The 13,032-nt window shown below is 37.8% G+C and overlaps 1 protein-coding gene across 2 annotated transcripts in view; it reads left to right on the top strand.

The window, feature by feature from the left end:
• Positions 1-10,183, top strand: part of PAPSS1 (3'-phosphoadenosine 5'-phosphosulfate synthase 1) — a 110,215-nt gene extending 100,032 nt beyond the window's left edge. Inside the window, exon 12 of one of the 2 annotated variants that reach the window (XM_025385130.1) lies at positions 9,478-10,183. In XM_025385130.1, the coding sequence (XP_025240915.1) occupies positions 9,478-9,616 (139 nt within the window). In that variant the 3' untranslated portion in view covers positions 9,617-10,183. The remainder of the gene's footprint in view (positions 1-9,477) is intronic. The other variant, XM_025385131.1, reaches the window with a different exon arrangement.
• The last annotated feature ends 2,849 nt before the right edge of the window (positions 10,184-13,032 follow it).

The raw sequence follows: 13,032 nt of genomic DNA, 5'->3' as shown, positions 1-13,032 counted from the left end.
CAGAAGATGAGTCGGCACTCTTTTGATGAAGAAGGGAATAATAGTATTCTGGACAAAAGGATCTGTGCATGTCAAGGTCTAGGTGAGAAGGATCATAGAGGGTTGAACTGAGTGAGGTAGAACAGAGTCAAAGGAGGATGATGAGATATTCGGGGCCCAGATAAGGCAGTTATTGAAAGGTAGGAGCTGGAGTTGATAAGAATTTTTAAAAGATGGTGGTGTCACTGTGGATTGGTTATAAAAAATTCAGGTTTCTGGTAAAGAGGTAGGTTAGATTTACAGATTGCCTTTCTGAAGAAATTAAAAATGCTGAATTAAATAAAACATTTTCATAAAAGTATTGTGGATCTGACAAGATGATGATAAGAACTGTGAGGCCAAAACCAGTAAGTGAATGCTGAAAAGTCAGATAAGCTGAGTGCTGAAGCTGCTTTTGTCCTGTTAAACCTAGCAAACTTGAGAGTATTGATTTTCAATGCCTCATAGTATGGATGGGGACAGAAAATACAACTCTGGTCATGATCAAGGTGGAGAGCCCAACAGGAGACACTCCCATTCAGTTGAGACTCCCTCCTACCTTAATTAAGTGTAAGGGAGAACCTGAAGTGAACCCGATTCCTTCCCCTGTTCTAGGAGACTGTGAGCAGGACATTCTGCTTTAAGCTCGAAAGCTGGAATCTCTCCTCATATGGGCCAAACTTACATTACCTGGGTGATATTAAAACAAACAAAAAACCGTCAAGTCATGAAGTTAGTTTTTTGTGATTCTTGACTAGGCAGGCCTGTAAGCATTCAGCAGAAGCAAACATAAACTCTTCTTAGAGCAGCACATCAGCGTCCTAGGTCTCGACTTCCTCCTATAAATGTTTATATATACTTAATGAACAGTTTTAGTCAAAAATGACAAAGGATTCAAGGAAACAAAGTACCATAAGCAAGAAAAAAATGGAAACTATAGTTAGCAGAAGCAGACCTGCAGGGACTTCACGTTAGAATTACCAGATATAGGTTATAAAATCACCATACTTGTAGTGTTTGTAAAACCAAGGACAAGTGCGAAAGTATCCACATGGAACATAAAAGTTATAAAAGTGACCTAGGAGTTTAGAAAAGAGAAAGAAAGACAGGGAGGTGAGTGTGTAGGCATGTATCAGTATCATATGGGTGGGTTGCAGTGGGCAGATTGAAGGAAGTGGCTTGACTTCGAAGCATCTTCAGGAGGCACAGTCAGTAGGACTTGTAGTATAACTGTTATATTAAATGAAGGCTGTTTTGTTTTTTCTTATCAAATACATAAATCTACTCAAAACAGACAAGCAATTTAGTTCAGTGTCCTCCTTTGTAATTCCACAGGTAATGGGCAGAGTTTTAATAGAACTGGAGGTATGAAAGTGTGATGGAATTAGTGAAGAGTTCGTGTTTCACACACCATTGTTATTGTGTACAATTTTAAGTTTTCTGTACAGCAGATCTTTTGATTCCAAACGTGTTCGGATGGCAAGAGTCTGCTTCTACATTTTGTAAAGCAGTTAATAAAAGATTTTGTGTATTTTGCTCTCTTTAGACTATTTTATCTAATAATAGAAGATGGCAAACTTTCTTTAATCAGTAATGAAACAGATGACATGGAAATATGCATTATTTGTTTTATCCTTTCAATAGCCCCTCTTTTGAAACCATTCTAGAGAGGTGAGAAGCTTACATTTTCTGGAAACAAAATAGAAGTGATTTTTTTTCCCTTAGTGGTTAATACTAGGAATGACAGATGACACCATTAAAGAGATGTTGTTATGATATTTTTCGTATAAAACCCAGCAATACCCATATGCTGCTTTTAATCAACCATAGTATCTGGGAGAAAGAAGGGAGGGAGAAGGGGAGATATGCATGGAGTAGTAAACAGCAATTGAAACAGAGCAGTACTCTTGGGCTTGGCCCCCGGTGTAGAATTCTAATGAGCTGGAATCGACTACGTTGAAGACATTTTTTTAAATGCCAGGAAGCCAAAGTAGCTTTGAACCCAAAGCAGGACAAAGGTCATTTTCTCTCTCTCTAAAGCCCTGAGCAGGTTTGACCACTCTTGTAAAGTATCAGTACCAAAGAAAAGTAAAAAGAGCAAATGAGACAGTTCCCGAAAGAGTATTTTCCCTAGTGCTTATGTAAAGCAGTCCAGGTCTCCCCATACAGGTACCCTTGTCCTCCAGTGGAAGGAAAATAGGTCCCAGTCATTTGTGCTCACTCTGAAAAACCTCTCTTCCTAGAAAGTTTCTTCTTTGTGGCTAAGTGGGGTCCCCTGATTTCAGTGCATTATTGGGTGAATAAGCGGTAAATGGAATAAGTGCTCCCTAAGAGGTCAACCAGTTGAAAATATGTTTGAGAAAAATTATGAGAGCATTTAAAAAGAGAAAAATAACACCTGTGTCACCAATACTTTTTGTGTGGTTTGCTTTTATTCTCTTTATACATTCATCTAACACAGTTGTGCATAGTTGAGTTTATAATATAATAGAGTTTTGTGTCCTGCTTTTTAATTTACTTTTCATGAGCATCGTTCCATGCTACTAGAAGTTCTTTGTAATCATTTTAATGGCTCTTTGTCAGTATCTGGTACCATACTATGCCGTAAGTCTCACTGGTTGTAGTTGAATAAAGAAGTTTATGAAGGCTCCCCCCTACTCTGGAAAAGGCTTCCTCATCACACACTCATGTCCTTAGGTATCACTGTGGGCAGGTAGCATCCATCTCCTTGTCCCATTTCTTCCCACTCCTCTTAAAAACACAGAGTATAGTTTTTCTGTGTCTGTACCATCGGATGCCACTGAGATCCGGACATGATGTTGCCTTAGGCTGTAGACCTGAACTGTGTCCAGTCATTGACCTTCTTTCTTACCGTAAAGAGGTCTAGGAGGAAATAACTATAAAGCTCTATGTCTTATATAGTGATGTTTTGTTCTGTTACCTGCTTTTCTTTTTTCCTGTGACTTTGAGATTTCATTTTTCTTTTCTGCCCCTTTAGGGCGAGGGTGTAATTTATATTTTATAAAACTGTCAACCCAAGCTTGCTTTCTTATTATACCCATTAGCAGGGTTTCTCAATCTCAGGAGTATTGGCCTTTTGGGCCAGATAATGCTTTGTTCTGGAGAGGCTGTCATATGCATTGTGGGATGTTTGCCCTGGGGAAGGGGGAAGAGGATGGCAAAAATCATCTTTGTTGAGAAATTGAGTTGATTTTGCAGTACACTTTAGGACAGCCCTGGAAGTCCATTTGGCTGAATATTTAATAGGTGCTGCACTCTGGCCTTTATGTAGAAGACTGGAGTGTGGGGAGGAAAACATGACAAATGAGTGGCTTTTATTAATTAGATTTTAGATAATTCAATTTTTCATGTCTTTCAGTTGGTCTTTGGTTTGAAAATGAAAATTGTTAAATTTGTCATGTATGATATCAAACAGTGCTTTTTAGTCCCTGAAAAGAAAGCTGTAAATGTTTATCTGATTTTGAAGAGAATTTTTAACCCCAGTCTTAAAAATGCTTAGTGTTTTGATGTATACTGTGTTTGATGTAACCCACTTTCAAGTTAGATTAAAAAGTTAATTAGACTCAAAATAGATTCACTTATAAGTTACCACTATTATTTTTCATCCTATCAAAGAAGAAATTCCCTTTTGCTTCTCTGAATTGCTTGTTGCCTAGTTAGCACTTTTAAAAAGCTGGTCTAATTGAATATGAACCTTGAAAAGATATGCATGAAGGGCCATCTGCTGACCCTAGCTCTTGTCCATGTGAGCAACTTGTAATGGTGGCTGTGATGGCCATGTATGTGGAGTAAGAAACAGCAGATGGTTGTAAAGATTTAAAATCTTCAACAAGTGGCCGAGAGTCATTTCCACTTTGGAGTTAGTCAAGATGCTGGCCACATGTGGTTAGTATGTTATGAAGGGTTTCACATATTCTGCTCATTTGGATTTTTTCCCGCCTCCTTGCTGTTCTAACCTCCTCTCTTTTAAGAGCTAGCATTCTGTCTGCTGTAGATTATAAGAATCTGTAACCAAGTGGTTTTGAGAAGGAAAAAAGCAAACATACTTGTATTCCTTTTTCCAGGTGCCATAGAAGATTGGTTAACTAGTATAATGAAATGGCCCAAATTAGAATTTATTTGTAGTGAAAACCTAAGGTCCCATATTTAGTAGCCTTTCCTGCTACTGGCAGATTCCTGATTACTCACAGGTGAAGTTCAGAGATAATTTTAGGCCATTCCAGAAATTCTTCAGTTTTTTTTTTTAATTTAGTTATTTCTGTAAAATAGTGTCCATTTGAATGAAGATGTACTTGTGAAAAATATGATTTGATTATGGTGACTCTTGAGTCAACTCCTTGAACCTACATTCTGATAAAAAGTTAAAATCCTTATGTGCCAGAGATAGAAATGTAAGTATGAGGCAGAGGAAAATGTGTTTTCCGTAGCCAGGGTGGAGTGGAACCATCACCATGTGGAAGCGGAAACTCCCATTTCGTGTGATGAACAAATGCTTGTGGCATGCAGGGCAGATGGAGTGTGAAATAGCTTCAGGACAAGAGGTACCCAGGGACCTTGGTTTAAAATTGCAATTTCAGAAGGAATGCAAGCAGACTTCTGGATTTCAGACAGTTTGGCATTCCGGGGAAAGAAAGGACTTTAATTGGTCTGGTTTTTTTCCAAACAGTTAGGCAGAGCCATCCAGCAAGCTGCTGTCTTCTTTTTCTTTGCCTTCAAGAACAAGCACTTTATGCAAATGATAAGTTTTTCTTTTTTGAAACCAGAGTTTAAAATGTACATGACCGGAAAGCTCTAGCATCATAATTTTTCAAAATGAAGTTTATTTAGGGAGCCGATAAGTGAACCTCCTATGGAACTGAAACACATTCAGTCAGTATTTTGTTAAGTTATTCTTGACCAAACCAGTTTTTAATTTTACATCTGGCTAGAGCAAGCATTTTTGGATATAGTTGAAAAGCTATTTGGACCCCCTCCATAGCTACTCAACTCCCTTAACTTCCTGTCTAGGCTCTGCTCGCTAAGTCTTGTCCTGAGATGTAACCTCTCTGGCCTGGAGATAAAGTCAACTAACTGCATTGATGGATTATTTTATATATTCATTCGCACGCAGATTCTCCACACCCTCAGAAGGCAACCTGACATCTTTATTGAGAAAATTAAGACCGTCTTGCATTAACCACCACATCTTTTTCTAGCACCAAATCATTTCTCTCTCTCTCTCTCCACCCTGCCCCCACCTTCTCTTTCCTCTTTTCATCACTCCTGACCCTCCTCCTTGTCAAAGCCCTTCTCACTGTGTCTTCATCCTGGCCTTCCTTCTCCAACCTATGTTTCTCTTGTTTCTTTTCCTGGCACTCATCCTCCTCCCCTTTCTCATTCTTGCCACTTATTTTCTCCTGCCTATATAACTTGTTAAGCCTTCTCTGGTTTCCTTAAAAAAAAAAAATCACATCTTAACTCCATTGTGTATCTCTGCCATTTCACTGCTCCATCTCTTTCTTTCATCATCTATTAAAACTCCTCTATTAAGGAAGATTTAAATTCTGATTTGTAAATTCAGTATTTTGTTCCCTACTGTGGTCATCTTCCTAAGCCCTCTGTGACCTTACCATTTTTAAGTTTCCCTTCTTCTATGACTACATATAATCATCTTGGTTCTCTTTCTACCTTTTTGACAAATGCTTTGCCTTTTGGTGAGTTTTCTTTCTTTGGAGAGCTTCCCCATTTTCTCAAACTCAGTTTTTATTTTAGTTTTGATACACTTACAAATTGTTTCTAACTCCAGCTCTCCTGATTGTTTTTGAAATCTCTTCTCTCATAGCCTTGCTTATTTTCCTAGGCTCATTTCACATGCAGTAACTTTGTTTTTCTCCCGTTAAGTCATAGTCCTTTATGTAATATAAAGATGATAGTTTACTTTATTTTGAACTATAGTAACTAGCCCATCTGCATGGGCCCGTATATCATGGTCCACTTGACATTTCTTGCACATTGAATATGATAGAGGTGGGAGATACTCCCTACGTTTACAAACTCTCTGAATCAAACCATCTTGTTTTGAAGCAGTATCTGTTAATCTTTCATCTGTTAATGTTTATCCATCATCTTTAATAATTTGGTGTAGATATGTAAAATGTGTTTTACCTAAGAAGATGAGAGTTGAATACTGAGTTGAATGTCTACTTCCTGGTATGTCTACTTCCTGGTAATGCAGAGAATAGGGAGAATAGACAGGATGACTAGGGGAGGATGTCACATATCTCAATTAAAGTAGTAGTACCTTTCTGCTTAATAGGAAGGAGATTATAAAACACTGACACTGATTTTTCTTGTGACTGATTAAATGAGTCACACTAGTTTATATTCATATTATATATGTATAGCATTCCAGAATAAAACTCTTAGACATGTTTCAAAGGGGAATGGAGCATTTGTTAGAATCCTGGTTCCTCACTGGCAAGTTGGAAAGGCCAGAATTGGAGCCAGTAGTGAAGCTAAGAGGTAGAACTAGACCAGGAACCAAGTGTCAAGTTGATTGTACGAACTGACAGCAGTGGTCAGACAGAGGGGTAGGTCAGGTACAGGAGATGCTTGGAGACTGGTGTTAAAAAAAAAACAAAACAAGCCCGAGACTCATATAAACCCTATGAGCGGTTGAGTCATTGAGCACACAGATAACAAACATCAAACAGAAGAAACCAGAAGCTTGATATACCACCTAGATCACTAAGGAAATAATAACACTTCTTTCTTGTTCTAGAGCCCACCTTAGTGAGTGGATAGCCCACAAGCTCATAGCTAGACTCAGTGAACTGTGATAAGGAAGATGGTGGAAAGCTGACTAGTGTGGAGGTAAGTGAGGTCAGAGAGAAGACAGATCTGAAGAGGATTATTGATGAGATCATTATGAAGGGCGTGCTGAAACTTCTAATATGAATAGTCCAGATTTAGATAAAAGGGAATGAAGAAGTAGCCCAAACTTCAGTAACTGACATTTCTTATATTATGTATTTATGTGTTCACTTATTTATATCAGCACTCCTATCCCATCTTAATGCATGTTGGTTTTTTGTCTTAAGACCCTCTGCCACCCACTTCTAGGACCCATTCTTAATTTGTTACATTTGAATAAAACATTAATGTCTTTCAAAAAACAAAGGAGTGGCACAAATTGACCACAGTATTCAGTAAAGCTAACTTCCCCTTTTTGCCACAGTATAAAGATTAGTCACTGCGGGCTATGAATGGTGCTATATTGAACCAATACATTTTCCTATACATGTACCTATTTATCCCTTCATATTTCACCAAATATTTACTGAGCTCCTACTTAGATAATAAACCACCTTATCACTGGTTAGTTAATACTTATTGAATATGAATATATTTGATGTCCTTAGCACCATTCAGATATTTTTTTACTGCTGATGTCTGTCATTTACAGGTGTGTTAATAGCCATTATAATTGTTGTGGGGCCAGAATGATCACTTTGGATAGAGATTTTTAAAATAAGTTTTTACTCAGTATAAGATTATTGATAATAATTGATATTTTTGTTTGATTTTGATAATATTAATAATTGATAAAATGATCATTGTAGAAAACTGCAGAAAACATGAACAAAATAAAAAGCACTTGTAAGACCACTTCCCAGAGATAAACACTGTTTACATTTGGGCCTATTTCTTCTTTTTTTTAAACCCCCACAATGAGTACATAGGGTATATTTCTTTATGTGCTCATTCATTCTCTCTCTCCTCTCTCTCTCTATATTTTCTCAAAATAGCAGTGATATTTGTCTGAGTTCAGGCTGCTATAAAAAAATACCATACCCTGGAAGGCTTAGATGATAAACATTTATTTCTCACAGTTCTAGAGGTTGGGAAGTCCAAGATCAAGGTGCCAGCAGATGCAGTGTCTGGTGAGGACCCTTTTTCCTGGTTGTGGATGGCTGCCTTCTTGCTGTGTCCTCACGTAGAGGAAAGAGCAAGAATCTCCTGTCTCTTTCTTTTCTTATAAGGGGATTAATCCCATCTTGGGGGGCCCACCCTTTTGGCCTCATTTAATTCTAATTACTTCCCTAAGGTTCCACCTATGAGTTCATAGCAATGTTTGTATATAGTTTTGTGTCCTGGTTATTTTATTTATCATTAATCACATCATGAGCATCTTATCCCATCCTTACTTTAATGACTATGTAATATTCTACTCAGGACTGTACTGTAACTTATTTAGGATCTTTTGGCCTTTAGGTTATTTATAGTATTTTGCTATTGTAAAATGACTTTCACATAGCTGTCTTAGGCATAATATTTGTCTGCCTCTAATTATTTCCTTTTAGGTTTGTAGAAGTGTGATTATTAGTTAAAACATACTTGGCATACCTCCAGAAGCCAGGGCCACTTGGTAGTTTATGATTGCACTGGGTTCTCAGGTTAAGTCTATAAATAATGAAGAGAGGAAGGAACATAGAACTACCAACTAGAAGTAAACAGGCTCATGATCTGGTGACCTGAGCAATTCTGAATGCTTGCTGAGTCATAGTTGACCATCTAGGTCGATTCCCATATTTGAAAGAAGAGGATGAATTTAAGGTAAGCAATATATGCCATACCTATATGTGCTCTGTGCTTAGTGATTTGAGGGCTTTTGTGTGTTTTTGTATGTGTGAAGATGAAAAAAACTATCAACGCTACCTCTGTTGTGTCTTGTCAATTAAATAGTATTGATTATTGCTATTTACTTGCTGTTCCAGAAAAAAAAAAAAATTCAATTTTAATATTTCAGCATTAATTTAGCCTTTCAGGTTGTAACTTCCTTAAAAGTTTTCAATTTGTGCTAGCTAAATTAGATTTAGTGTTTTCTTGAAAAAAAAAAAGAAATCTAATTCTAGATTAGTGACTGCCAGGAGCTGGGGAGGAGAGGGCAGAGGGGCGAGGCAGGTATGACTATAAAAGGGCAAGCCGTGGGATGGGCGTGGTTTTGGAAGTGTTCTGTAACTTCACTGTGGCGGCTACATGAACCTACACGTGTGATAAAGTATAGTATTAAGTGTATAAGAAAAATGAGTACAAGTAAAATTAGGAAAGTCTGAGTAAGATTGGTAGATTGTTTCCACACTGATACCCTGGCTGTGATATGCTGTAATTTTGCAAGATGTTACCTTTGGGGGGAAACTGGATGAAGGGTACAATGGTGACTGGCTATATTATTTCTTAAAATTTCGTGTGACTCTACAATGGTCTTAATAAAAATTTCCATACTGTTTTTTTTTTTTCTGGTTCTGACAAATTTGAAATCAGATTTATATTCACAAGTACTATGTTCAGTATTTTTTTTCATTAAGCTTATCTAATATGAACAGAAGGAACAAATGCTTTTTAAAAATATAAGTTTCTAAAATTATGAAATAATTTTCTTTTTTTCCTCTCCTTTAGCCATGAAGACTTTGAATTTATTTCAGGAACACGAATGCGCAAACTTGCTCGAGAAGGCCAGAAACCACCTGAAGGTTTCATGGCTCCCAAGGCTTGGACTGTGCTGATGGAATACTACAAATCCTTGGAGAAAGCTTAGGCTGTTAACCCAGTCACTCCACCTTTCACACGTTACTAGTAACAAGAGGGGACCACAGTCTCTGTTGGCATTTCTTTGTGGTGTCTGTCTGGACATGCTTCCTAAAAACAGACCATTTTCCTTAACTTGCATCAGTTTTTGTCTGCCTTGTGAGTTCTGTTTTGAACAAGTGTAACACACTGATGGTTTTAATGTATCTTTTCCACTTATTATAGTTATATTCCTACAATACAATTTTAAAATTTTGTCGTTTTATATTATATTTATGCTTTTTTCAAGCTGTTGTATTAGTTGTAACCAGTAGTACACACATTGAATCTTGCTTTTTTTCCCCTTGAAAAAAAAAAAAATTACCAAACAATAAACTTGGCTAGACCTTGTTTTGAGGATTTTACAAGACATCTGTAGCAATTAGATTTTTTTTTCTACATGGAAAGTAGAAACTGCCTCCTTTCTTCTTTCCAGTCAGCTATTGATCTTTTCAGCTGTTATAATCTAAAGTATTCTTATGATCTGTGTAAGCTCTGAATGAACTTTACTCAATAAAATTAACTTTTTGGCTTCTTACTTATGTGATACATTTTATATTGCTTTGTTTCCACATACCCTTTCCTCCTTGTGAAAAAGTTTCTGATGGAAGAGGGAAAATGCAGGCATCTTTTATTACTGGAATCCAATACTTAGTTTCGAATATTGTATTACGGTGAAATTTTTGACAGCAGGAGCTTATGTTCCATTATTTAAGTGGGAAAATAATGAGGCAGTCTTAGTCCATCCAGAAAAAAGTTTCTTTGAATATTTCTCTAATATTCTTAAAACACCTGTATAACAGTTTCCAAGGATTTGAAACATAGATGGGTACATACTGCTTTAGTTAGGAAAAACTATGCTGTAGAAACACATCTCTAAATTTGTGCCATTTGATCATACAGGTTGACATTCTGTTCACCTTAGTCATTCAGGGTGAAATTCTCCCACCTTATGTTCCTATGTCAAAGGGAGGTTTTAGAGGGAAAGAGCATAAAAATTACACACCAACTCTTCAGTGTTTTGAATCAGAAGTGACACACATCACCTGCTAGTTCATCGGGCAAAACAGTTCACACGGCCCCACTCACGTGTAAGGAGGGTTAGGAAATGCAGACTTCTGTGGGTATAGGAAGACAAGTAGACTGGGAATATTGGTGACCATGAGTTGTGAGTAAGTACCAAAGTTGCCATTCTGTTCTCTATATTTGGAATTGGGGAGTAGGGATACGTTTCTTGTATTAGTCCGTTTTCACGCTGCTGATTAAAGACATACCTGAGACTGGGAAGGAAAAAAGGTTTGATTGGGCTTACAGTTCCACATGACTGGGGAAGCCTCAGAATCATGGTGGGAGGTGAAAGGCACTTCTTACATGGTTGGCAGCAAGAGAAAATGGGGAAGACGCAAAAGTGGAAACCCCTGATAAAACCATCAGATCTCGTGAGACTTATTCACTACCATGAGAACAGTATGGGGGAAACCGCCCCCATGATTTAAATTATCTCCCACCAGGTCCCTCCCACAACACATGGGAGTTATGGGAGTACAATTGAAGATGAGATTTGGGTGGGGACACAGAGCCAAACCGTATCACTCTGCCCCTGGCCCCTCCAAATCTCATGTCCTCACATTTCAAAACCAATCATGCTTTCTCAACAGTCCCCCAAGTCTTTACTCATTGCAGCATTAACCCAAAAGTCCACAGTCCAAAGTCTCATCTGAGACAAGGCAAGTTCCTTACACCTGTGAGCCTGTAAAATCAAAAGCAACCTAGTTATTCCTAGATACAATGGGGGTACAGGTATTGGGTAAATACAGCCATCCCAAATGGGAGAAATTGGCCAAAACAAAGGGGTTACAGGGCCCATGTAAGTCCGAAATCCAGCGGGGCAGTCAATTTTAAAGCTCCAAAATGATCTTCTTTGACTCCAGGTCATGCTGATGCAAGAAGTAGTTTCCCAGAGTCTTGGGCAGATCTGCCCCTGTGACTTTGTGGGGTATAGCCACCACCTGGCTTCTTTGACTGGCTTTAAGACCGTCTGTGGCTTTTCCAGGTGCACAGTGCAAGCTTTGTCCTCAAAAAATGCGCTTTTCTTTTCTACTGCATCGTCAGGCTGCAATTTTTCTGAACTTTTATGCTCTGTTTTCCTTTTAAAATGGAATGCTCTTAACAGCACCCACGTCACCTCTTGAATGCTTTGCTGCTTAGAAATTTCTGCCTCTGGATACCCTAAATCATCTCTCTCACCCTAAATCATCTCTCTCAAGTCCAAAGTTCCACAAATCTCTTAGGGTAGGGGCAAAATGCCACCATTCTCTTTGCTAAAACATAACAAGAGTCACCTTTGCTCCAGTTCCCAACAAGTTCCTCATCTCCATCTGAGACCACCTCAGCCTGGACCTTATCAGTATCAGCATTTTTGTCAAAGCCATTCAACAATCTTGTAAGAGATTCTAAACTTTCCCACATTTTGGTGTCTTCTTCTAAGCCATCCAAACTGTTCCAACCTCTGCCTGTTACCCAGTTCCAAAGTCGCATCCACATTTTTGGATATCTTTTCAGCAACACCCACTTGATAGCAGTATCAAGAATTTTATGAAAAGTACACTTTTTTTTTTTTTTCACGTGCCACCTGTTATGATCAGGGTTCTTGGTAGCAAATGATAGAAACTTACTCCAGATAATTTAGGCAGCAAGAGAATTCATGGGAAGGCTACTAGGTATTTTACAGAATTGATGAAAAATGCAAAAGAATTTTGCATTTTAAAATGGAATGCTCTTAACAGCACCCAAGTCACCTCTTGAATGCTTTGCTGCTTAGAAATTTCTCCCTTCAGATACCCTAAATCATCTCTGTGGCTTTTGCAGGTGCACAGTGCAAGCTTTGTCCTCAAAAAAATGCGCTTTTCTTTTCTACTGCATCGTAGCAATAAAGAATTTTGAGTAAGAAATCGGTTAAAAGTTTAGTTACTTAGGAGAAAATGTTTTGGCAAAACAGAAGACAAAAGTTTAAGAGAGTATAGTTTTGTGATTAAGAATTCAGATTCTGAAGTCAAACCACTAATTCCTCCTTGGCTTTTGACTTTCAGCTTTATTGGGCCTCAGTTTCCTTTTTGTGAAGCAAAAGTTATAGTCAGGAATTAAATGAAATACTGCATTCAAGAACTGTTGCTTTTATTAATATTTATTTACTTTTAAAATACAGTCTTTTGGCCAAGAAATACAGTGATACCAAAATTGACAAGACTAGACCTTGGAATCTTTGCTTCATAGTACCACTCAGCCAAGTGGTACATAGCCCACTGAGCCAAGTGACTAAATATAATGACAGGGATACATTCTGAGAAATGTGCCCTTAGGTGATTTTGTCATTGTGCAAACATCATA

Source organism: Theropithecus gelada, chromosome 5, assembly GCF_003255815.1.
Source record: "Theropithecus gelada isolate Dixy chromosome 5, Tgel_1.0, whole genome shotgun sequence".
NCBI classification, from domain to species: domain Eukaryota; kingdom Metazoa; phylum Chordata; class Mammalia; order Primates; family Cercopithecidae; genus Theropithecus; species Theropithecus gelada.
This window is presented reverse-complemented; position numbering and strand designations above follow the sequence as displayed.